The sequence below is a fragment of the Desmodus rotundus genome, chromosome 12 (genome assembly GCF_022682495.2).
Source record: "Desmodus rotundus isolate HL8 chromosome 12, HLdesRot8A.1, whole genome shotgun sequence".
Classification (NCBI taxonomy): domain Eukaryota; kingdom Metazoa; phylum Chordata; class Mammalia; order Chiroptera; family Phyllostomidae; genus Desmodus; species Desmodus rotundus.
Genome location: NC_071398.1, coordinates 41,648,026 through 41,658,749, shown reverse-complemented (window position 1 = coordinate 41,658,749; position 10,724 = coordinate 41,648,026). Strand labels below are relative to the sequence as shown.

Sequence of the window (10,724 nt, the reverse complement as noted above, 5' to 3'; positions counted from 1 at the left end):
ATAAATCATCTTTAAATGGAATCTTGCCACTTGTGACAACATGGGATGGACTTAAAGGGTATTGTGCTAATTGTAATAAATCAGACAAAGACAAAAACTATATAATTTCAATTATATGTGGAAATCTAAAAAACAAAATGAACAAACAACATAGAGACGAACTCATAGATACAGAGAACAGATGACGGTTGCCGGATGGGAGCGGTGTTGGGGGCTGGGGAAAAAAAGCAAAGGGATTAAGAGGTAAAAGTTGCTGCTTATGAACAGTCACAGTTCTGCAGCCTCGACTCTCTCCCAGCCCATTTGCAGACAAACGCCAAGCAGTCGTGGCATGTAACAGTGCCCACGGCACAGACAATGTGCTCCGCATCGCAGTGACTACGCACGCTGTCAGGTGGGTACTAGCCTATCAGGGCGATCACTTCGTAAGGTACGTAACTGCCTAATCACTATGTTGTACACCTGAGGCTAATACAATATTGTATGTTAACTGTAATTGAAAATGAATTTAAAAATACATTAAAAAGATAAGTCATCTTTACATGTGGCTATTTCCTATATTCTGGAGATTTGGGGTAAGGAATGTATGACAGAAATACCCAATTTTGGAAAAAACAGTTGCAAATGTTTATGCATGTATCGGGACACAAACCTCTTGTGACTTTTCAGATCCTCTTGGTGACCTTGTGCCTAGTGAGAGCAACGAGAGAGGGAGAGGGAGAGAGAGAGAGAGAGAGAGAGAGAGAGAGAAAGAGAGAAGAGAGAAGGAGGCCCTGAGCAGCCTCCTGAGTGGCTCAGCTGGTTGAGCATCGTCCTGCAAAGTGAAAGGTCGCCATTTGATTCCTGGTCGGTCAGGGCACCGGTTCGGCCCCGGTCAGGGTGAGTATGAGAGGCAACTCATACTCGATGTTTCTCTCTCACATTGATGTTTCTCTCCCTCTCTTTCTCCCTCCCTTCCCCTCTCTAAGAATAAATAGATAAAATCTCTATTAAAAAGAAAAAGAGAGAGAGAGAGGAAGGAAGTCACCCAGGGCTCTTCAGCTGGTGAGGCATAAATTCAGGATCTGAATCCCAGGCAGACTGTCCCAGGCTCCTAAACATGTTCCTCTGTTGCTTAAATTGCCTTTTACTAGAATTTCATGTTTCTTCTACACCAATGCTTTTTCTTTTCTTTTTCTCAGTAAGGTTATCGTTAACGTCTTAGGAATTCTCGTGCCCAGGGAAAACTTGTCTGGTAGCCTATTTGTATCACAGCCTCAAGTTCAATCTCTCAGCGATCGATGTGCAGAATGAAATAAACTCCCAGTCACGCAAGTCCCCGTATCTGGAGACTACCATTTCCTGCAAGCGCCACGTGATGATACTGCAATGCCTGATCAAACATCCCTTAGGAAATATTGCAAGATGGTGGGGGAGGAGGCACAGTGGGAGAGACACAGCCCGCTGGGGCAGGGGCGCGGCAGCCGTGGAAGGAGAGAGAAGGAGACATCTTTCCACGAAGGAAGGGCACGGGGGAAATGAGACTATTAATAATAATGGCGAGCCCTTGAAGCACTCCGGTGCCTCCCCTTCTCACTGAGGGAAGGCCGGCCCCCTCACCGTGGCCCACAGCTCCCCGCAGGTCCGGCTCCCGCTGTCTGTCTGCCCCCCTCTGCTTGCACACTGCCCACTCCAGCCGTGCTGGCCTCCTCGTGATCCTTGGCAGCAAAGGCCCGTTCCCTCCTCAGAGCCTGTGCCCCGCTGTCCCCTCTGCCTGGAATGCCTGTCCCCTACTTCTCCACAAGGGTGCTGCCAGCACTTCTGTAATGCGTCCTATGTGCAAGGACAGTGCTAAGCAATGTGTAAACGGCAACCCTGCTAATCGCCTCCCCACTTCCTTCAGGTCGAGGCTCACCTGATCCTTTCCCTGGGAGGCCTTCCCAGGCCGTCCTGTTTAAACACCTCTCCCCCTGCACAAACACCATTACCCTTCCCCACTTTTAATTTTTTGTTACCACTAATCCACCACTGACCCATGATATGTTCTCCCTTGTCTGGTATCCGAACCCCCGCCCCGACTGAGACGTCAGTTCATTGAGGTGGAGACTTTCGTCTGCCTTGGCCACTGTTGTGTCCCCCGTGCTGGGACGGTGGCTGGCATACAGTAGGTGCTTAATGAACGTTTGTGGAACAAATCTATGGAGTCCTTCAGTCATGGGGACCTTCCATGGGTCATCTAATTTAATCCCCTCACCTGTTCTACAAAGTGGAGGGTCTTCCTAGGGGACCCGTTCCACAGACGGGAAAACAGAGGTTCTGAGAGGTGAAGTCACCTTCCTGAGGATGCACAGCTGGCGGCGAGCTTCTGTACACAGGGGGTCCTCTGGCTCCTGGACCAGCCACCTCAATTCCTCTGCCCTAGTGGAGGGGACAGCGGAGCAGGGAGGGCGGTTCAGCCATGGAGCCACACCTGCAAATGCTGGGGGCCGTGCTGGGGAGTCCCAGCCTCTGAGAGGCGGGCCGAGGTCCCCGGGCTCTCCCTCTGTAAACGGTCTCTGGGAGGAATTAACATGCTCCTCAGCGTGAGTGTTTCAGATTTCATGCTAGTTTGTAAGGGACAGCGGTGCTCTTCCCCAGAAGACTTGACTTCCAATTGTTTTCATGTTTTTAAAAAGACTGAAATAAAATTCACATCACGTAAAACGAACCATTTAAAAGTGTACAGGGCAGTAGCATTTAGTGTACTCACCACATTTTGCAACCTCCACCTCTGTCTGGTGACCAAACATTCTCATCTCTCCAAAAGGGAAGTCTGCCTCCATTAAGCGACCATTCCCCATTCCTCCCTCCCCCAACTTCTAGTAACCTCAAGCTGCTTTCTCTTTCTATGGACTTCTCTGTTCTGGACATCTCATATAAGGGGGGGGTCATACCGTATGTGACCTTTGTGTCTGGCTTCTTTCACTCTGCATAGTGTTCTCAAGGTTGGAGCACGGAGCAGAACGGCATTCCTTTTTAGGGCTGCATAATATTCCACCACATACATATACCGCACTTTTTTTATCCGTGTATCCAGTGATGGTGGGCACTGGGGTTGTTTTGTGTTTTATTTTTAAGATTTTATTTATTGATTTTTAGAGAGAGGGAAAGGGAGGGAGAAAGAGGGAGAGAAACATGGATGTGACAGAGAAACATCAATCGGTTTTTTCTCGTATGCACCCCAACCAGGGACTGAACTCGCAACCCAGGCATATGCCCTGACTGGGAATCCAACCAGGGACATTTTGTAATGGGGTGAAGAGTGAGGGTCCCCTGAAAATAGGAGAAACCCCCCACAGACCTTGATTGGGGAAAGGGGGATGTGGATGATACGGCTAAGCAGTGGTCAAGCTGCTTTGCATAACAATGGCATGTTAATGTGCATTCCTGAAGGAAGAGGGCTGCCACCCAGGGCAAAAGGTGTGTGTGACTCTGAGAAGATTTAGGGGCTTGTGACACAGCCAGGAGAGCTTATACCGCGCCTGCAAGAGGCAAGGAGCAGATGCTCACCCCAGCAGTTGCTGGGAACTCTTGCCCTGACTAAAGATGGCAGCTAAGCTTTTTTTCCCCCAGGGAACATCAAATGGCGGATGACGCCAGTGCTGCTGGAGGGCCGGGAGGCCCCAGGGGCCCTGGAATGGGAGGCTGCGGCGGCTTCCGAGGGGGATTTGGCAGCGGCATCCGGGGCCGAGGTCGCGGCCGGGGTCAGGGTCGGGGTCAAGGCCGTGGAGCTCGCGGAGGCAAGGCCGAGGATAAGGAGTGGATCCCCGTCACCAAGTTGGGCTGCCTGGTCAAGGACATGAAAATCAAGTCCTTGGAAGAAATCTATCTCTTTTCTCTGCCTATTAAGGAATCTGAGATCATTGACTTTTTCTTGGGAGCATCCCTCAAGGACGAGGTTTTGAAGATTATGCCCGTGCAAAAGCAGACATGTGCAGGCCAGAGGACCTGGTTCAAGGCATTTGTCGCCATTGGGGACTACAATGGGCACGTTGGTCTGGGTGTTAAGTGCTCAAAGGAAGTAGCCACTGCCATCCGAGGGGCCATCACCCTGGCCAAGCTCTCCATTGTCCCTGTGCGGCAAGGCTACTGGGGAAACAAGATCGGCAAGCCTCACACCGTCCCTTGTAAGGTGACCGGGCGCTGTGTCTCTGTGCTGGTGCGCCTCATCCCTGCACCCAGGGGCACTGGCATCGTCTCGGCCCCTGTGCCCAAAAAGCTGCTGCTGATGGCTGGTATCGACGACTGCTACCCCTCAGCCAGGGGCCGCACTGCTGCCCTGGGCCACTTTGCCAAGGCCACCTTTGCTGCCGTCTCTAAGACCTACAGCTATCTCACCCCCGACCTCTGGAAAGAGACTGTGTTCACCAAGTCTCCCTACCAGGAATTCGCCGACCATCTCGCAAAGACTCACACCAGGGTTTCTGTGCAGAGGACCCAGGCTCCAGCTGTGGCCACCACATAATTTTTGTACAAGGAAAATAAAGTGAATTAAGCCTGTTAAAAAAAAAAAAAAAGATGGCAGCTAAAAGATAGTAAAAGATACAGAGGACCTGGCAAAAATGGCACATCATAGGAGGGGCTGGCTATGAGGTCACATAGGAAGATCTGGGCCAAGTATTTAAATGAGGTTGAAAGAGAAGTAGGAGGCATGTGGTCTGAAAGGCTGTACACAGGAATTGTCTACGATATCTGGTGTGTAAGGGGGAAGCCATGAGGTTTGGAGTAAGAGAACAGCAGGAAGTCTGAAGTAAGAAGGAGAAGACTGTGGTGGAACTGATGGAGCTGGGCAGGGACCTGCCTGACCAAGCACGGATTTGTGGGAGATGTTTGGAGCTGAACTGTGACCGGGAATGCTGACCCCTGCTTCTCTGAAGGACCTACACAGAAGCCACTCTCTTGGGGCATGTGCCTCCCTGGACTCCACCGTGACCCAGTATAACACGGCATGTGACTTTCTGCACTGCTACATGGAGGCGAGGACAACGCACCCCAGGTCCTGGAGGAGAGAGCTGCTGCTGCGAGGGGACGGCGACTCTGGAACCCACAGGTGCGCTTCCTGAAAGGATGGAGATCTGTTTACACAGCCGCAGCCGGCTTAAGAACAGGTAAGGACGTGGGGGACTTCTGGGCATGGTTTTGGCTCATAGCCTTTTGGGGAGCAAGGGAAGTGCTGGGTCTCACAGGAGAACAGGGTTTGGAGCAGCGGTGCTTTCAGGCCCCCTGAGGTTGGGATTCTGTTAATAAAAACGTGTTTCCTTCAACACTAATTGTTGGGTTATGTGTCCAGCCGCCACATGGGCGAGCCCCGGTTTGCTCTGTAACACTTTTGCTTTGCCGGCCTACACCCAACCCACTGAGCCACACAGGTCAGGGCTGCTCTCGGGCCCCCCTTTTCTTAGAAAATAATTTTTAAAAAGACTTTATTTATTTATTTTTAGAGAGGAGAAGGGAGGGAGAAAGACAGGGAGAGAAACATCAATGTGTGGTTGCCTCCCACACGCCCCCTACTGGGGACCTGGCCTACAACTTAGGCATGTGCCCTGACTGGGAATCGAACTGGGGATCCTGTGGTTCGCAGGCTGGCAGTCAGTCCACTGAGCCCCACCAGCCAGGGCTCATCCCATCTTACAGATGAGGAATGTAAGACACAGGAAGGTGAAGTCAGCTGATAAGTGGTGGAGGTGGGATTCCCAGCCTTGCAGCCCAGCTTAAAGATCTGACCAGGGGTCTTTGGGTGTCAGTGCCATTTAGCTTTGGCTGCAGCACCAACCACAACCCCGGTAGCATGTATTCAGCTGGGGCATCTGTGGGCTGGGCGGGCGGTTTAGGCGGGGCTTGCCTGGGTGGCTCTCCAGGGCTCAGCTGTGCTTGCTCAGATGTCTGGGGTCAGCTGTTAGCTGGGACAGCTGGGACATTTGGTTTGGCTCCAGGTGTCTGTCACCGCCTGGGAGGCTAGCCCGGGCCTGTTCTCATGCAGAGGTACAGGTGGAAGTGTACATGGCCTTTTGATGGAGACCTAGGCTTGAACCTGGCACCCTGCCACTTCAACATCCTTCTGTTGGTGAAAGCAGGTCACACAGCCAAGCCGGGGTCACCTAACTACAAAATTACACGGTGAAGAGCGTGGACACAGGAAGGGTGAAGAATGCTGGCCAAGCGTACAATCCACCACAGCTCCCACCTGCTCCACGTTCTGGGGTTCTGCCCCCCCTCCCTGGGCCAGAGAGGTCAGAGGTCATCTGGGGGAGGCCCCCGGGAGCTCGTGGTGGGGCTGCTTTGAAGGGGACTCTGAGGCTCAGAAGGGAACAGAGCAGGAGAGGGTGGGAAGAGCTGTTGCGTGTGCATTTCTCACCTGGGTGTGGTCGTCTGCAAGCAGCTGCAGGAAGCTTTGGCAGCTCTGTACTTGCGATGGGTGGATGCCCTGACATGGTTTGGACGTAGTCCCTGCATTACCTGTTTTGGGGTGTTTAATCTAGGCAGGTTAATCAAGCTCTATCTATATATCTGTTGTTCCTCCATCTATGTTTTTCTTAATTTTTACCTTTAGCTCCATGAAACGTTGGTTCACAAAGGAAAGTGCGGGATGAGGGTTTCATGCCTCCCAAGATCGTTCTGAGTTCATTTCAAAACCTTTTCCCACAGCTCTTTCATAAGCTTCAGACCTCACACACCTGCCTTCCATCCTGGTCCTGTTCAGAAGCCACTTCGTTACCACAACAGCTCTGGAAAGCCGGGATGCTGCTTTCCCTACAAATGAAGGGATGTTCATTACTGGTTTGCACAAGCCAGGTCCCCAGGACTTCGCGGCTTGTAAAAGTAATGGGACCCAGATGATTCTAGAGCTTCCCAGGTGAAGTCAGGCTGGCTGGGCTCTGTTGAGACAGCTGCCCTGGCCAGGGCCTGAGGTGGGGACCAGCACACCCCCATCTCTCCAGCTGCACAGATGCAGGATGGAGGCTGTCATTGTAGTGGGTGTGGTTTTTCCTGGTTCCGGGAGCGGCCCGGAGTCCTCAGGGATCACAGGCTTTGAGAGTCTCTTGTCTGTAATAGCAGTGATGCTTTTGTAGCTACCCTGGCAAGCTCAGACCCAGTCTTCCACATTGGGAAGGGTTGTGGGCCCTCGTGGCCCACTTGGAGGGTTAATTTCCCTGTGTTTTACCAATCAGAGCTCAGTCTTGCTGGTCCTTGGTCCCTGAGACCTGGGAGACGCCAGTATGCCCCCGACACTCAGAGAGAGTGTTCTGGCCCTGAGCAAAGAACCCGGATCAAGTGTTGGGCATTTACAATATCGAAGTTACTCCTGGCTCCTCCATGCCCACCACTGTGTCCCTAATGACTTCCCCAGCACTGACCGCAGACCAGTGTGGACGAGAAAGGGGCCGCACACTAAGCCTGACAGCTCCGGGGAGGCCTGCCTGGTGGGTGGGGCTTACCCACTTGGAAACCTAAAGTGACCACACAGGAAGGTCTGAAATGGAAACTTTGTAACTGAAAGCTCACTGGGTAGTCATGTCCTAGGCCAGTAGGGTATGTTTCCCTAACAAAAGTCAATCTTCACCTTCCCTGAGCCTCTGTTGTCGTTTTGCATCTAAAATGACGTACCTGTTAACACACCTTTGGACCAGCAAAGTGATTCCCTCGTCTCAGAGCACAACCAGCGAACCAGAGCAGAGACCACAGATCCCCTCATTGTTATTATCATGTTAGCTGTTCATGGAAACTGTCCTGTCCCTGCTTATGTGAAAGAACTATGTGTTCCTTTCACTGTTTGTCCAAACTCAGAGGTTTCCCCACTTCGCCTTCTCCCGCCTCCCTAATCTACCGCCGATGGATTTCCTGGAACCCACTCACATCTTTTCCTGTACAGGTTTAAACCTATAGAGAATTTTTGAGTTCATTTGAGCCAAGCTGGCGATAATTGCTGGGAAGCAAAACCTCAACGGATGAGAAAATGCTCTGGAAAATGGCAGGTTTGCATTTTATTTCATACATTATAATCAAAAGAGGAGGCCTAAGGGGGTTACATGAAATCCACTGGTGATAGATTAGGGAGGCCGGAGAAAGCACAGCCGCGGGGTGCGGGGGGCAGAGGGGAGGGAGACCTTTGGGATTGGATATAGAGTAAAATGATAGACACATACCTCTTTTACATAGGTGGGTGCAGAATAGCTAACCATCAACAGTCAACATGATACAGTAACAATGAGGGAATTTATGATCTTGCTTTGGTGCGGTGGTTGTGTTTCCAGGGGTCTGGAGGAAGAAAATTACTTTGTTACTGCAAAGGCATGCTCATCAGGTACGTTTATCTTAGATGCAAACAGACAGGCTCAGTTGAGGTGAAAACTGACCTTTGACAGGGAAAAATGCTGCTCTGGGACATGACTACCTGCCATGAACTGCTTTGAACTAAACAGTTTTAATTTTGGACCATCCTATGCAGCTACTCTCAGTCTCTGAGTGTGTAGGGCTGCCGCACAGGCCTCCCTGGAGCTTGTTGCGTTTAGTGTGTGGCCCTTTTTATCCACACCAGTTTGAAGCTGGCAAGGACATCATCAGCTCCACACCCTGGCAGCCTCGGCCTGTGCCCAGCCACCTCCTGGGAGGCTGCCCGAGTGTGGGGATGGCCCAAGGATTAGGGCGTTGCGGCTGCTGGCCTCTGGCAGCTTGGATCCCGAGGGTCCCACATCTCCCAGCTGCAAGCGGGGCAAGCTTGCTGCTCTTGCTCCTGGCTTTCCACATTTCCCATTCTCATAGCTGGGCCAGACTGCTGGGGCTCAAATCCTCATTCCGCACTGGTAAGCATGCTTTTGCATCGTATTTAGACTTTGTGTGCCTCAGTTTTCCCATCTGTAGCATGGGGATAATAAAGGCACGGATGTCATGGTGTTGTGAGGGTGAGGTGCATCGGTACTTGTAAAGGGCTGTGACCCTGCAGTGCTGTAAACGCTCGTAAACACTGACTATCACATGATAGTGAGATTATTGACAAGGGGTCACACTCTTCTAGGGAGATTGATACTCCTCCCCACTGTGAGGTCTGAGAAGGGGAAGAATTCGGGGCCTGAGGGGGCTGCGTATGAGATGATAGGTGTACTTATTTATCCATTCTACTGTTGACAGGCATTTGGACAGCTTCCAATTCTTGGCCATTACAGAGTGCTGCTAGGAACACTCCTGTAGAGGCCCTGGGGTGGACATACCTTGCATTTCTGTTGAGCATGTGGGCAGCCCTGGAATGCGGGTCTCCGGATGGGCCTGTGTTCAGCTAAATACGGACAGTTTTCCAAAGTGGTTGTATGTACTTACTGAATTTTGAACCAGGAGACGGTGTTTCCTATTTGATTCCCAGTCAGGGCGCATGCCTGGGTTGTGGGCCTGGTCCCCAGTTGGGGCACGTGTGAGAGGCAACCGAGATGTTTCTCTCCCTTTCTTTCTTCCTCCCTTCTCCTCTTTCTAAAACAAACAAACAAACAAACAAACAAATAAATAAAATCTTTAAAAAATAAATAAGTAAAGCAAATTAGGATGTGCACCTGTAAGTGCCATGAAGTGGCCCAGACATGGCTTGAAGTTGAGTGTATTAGTTTCCAGTCGCTGCTGTAACAAATTGCCACAAACGTAGTGATTTAAAGCAACACAGTTTTCTTCTCTTACAGTTCTGGAGGTCAGAATCTTAAGCAGGTCTCACAGGCTAACACCAAAGGCTGTGCACCTTATGGAGGCTCCAGGGGAGAAACTGCTCCTGGCCTTTCCCAGCTTCCCGAGGCTGCCTGCATTTCTTGGCTCCTAGCCACCTCGCTCTGACCTGCTTCATGTCACATCTTCTCTCTGGTCCTCCTGCCTCCCTCTTGTAAGGACCCAGGTGACTACACTGGACCTTTCCTGCTAACCCAGGGTAATCTCTTCATCTCATTATCCTCAACTTAATCACACCTGGAGGTCCCTTTTGCCATGTAAGGTAACTAAGCACAGGGTCTGTGCATTAGGATGTGGAAATCTTTGGTGGGTGGGTGGGGCATTATTCTATCTTCCACGTCGAGGGACACAGCTGTGGTACCCACAGGAAGACCTGTGAAACTCTGGGCCACAGACCTGGACCAGCAGTGGCTGTGGTGGCTGTGTGTCGGCCGTCACGTTCTGGAAAAGAACATGAGCTGGACTGGGCTTGAGCTCTCTTCTGTGCCAGGTGACCTCCTCAGCTTCATGAGGATCAACTCACTCACCACAAACAACAACAGCACCACCAGCAACAACCACACCATGGGTGTGCACCATTGTTACTTCCACTGTGCAAATGAGGATAGCGAGGCGCAGAGAGTTAAGGAGCACTCCCAAAGCCACAGCTAGGGAATGACAGCTGGTCTCCAGCCCCTTGTTTTGAAAAGCTTACACTGTTTTTTTTTTATTGCCATCTTTTTATTGCTTTTAGAGAGAGACAGAGAAGGAGAGGGAGAGGGAGAGAGAGAGAAAGAGAGGGAGAGAGAAACTTTGATTGGCTGCCTCCTATACCCACCGGGACCTGGGATTGTGTCTGGACCGGGAATCAAACCCACAACCCGGGCATGTGCCCTGACCAGAATCAAACCCACAGCCCTTCTGTTACAGGGCGACGCTCCACCACTGAGCTGGAGGAAGGGGCTACACTCTCCTGAGGCCGGCGTCGTTACCCAGCGTTCTCACGCCAGGCCCACCTCTCCTAC

At 51.4% G+C, this 10,724-nt stretch overlaps 1 protein-coding gene across 1 annotated transcript; it reads left to right on the top strand.

Annotated features, from left to right (window-relative positions):
- Positions 1-3,591: 3,591 nt before the first annotated feature.
- On the top strand, positions 3,592-4,518 carry LOC112312904 (small ribosomal subunit protein uS5). The gene has a single exon (XM_053915305.1). The coding sequence runs from the start codon at positions 3,602-3,604 to the stop codon at positions 4,481-4,483; it is 882 nt and encodes a 293-aa protein (XP_053771280.1). The 5' UTR covers positions 3,592-3,601; the 3' UTR covers positions 4,484-4,518.
- The last annotated feature ends 6,206 nt before the right edge of the window (positions 4,519-10,724 follow it).

Bases quoted from the DNA above. Each gene is read 5' to 3' on its own strand.
- LOC112312904 (XM_053915305.1), top strand. From the start codon at position 3,602: ATGGCGGATGACGCCAGTGCTGCTGGAGGGCCGGGAGGCCCCAGGGGC.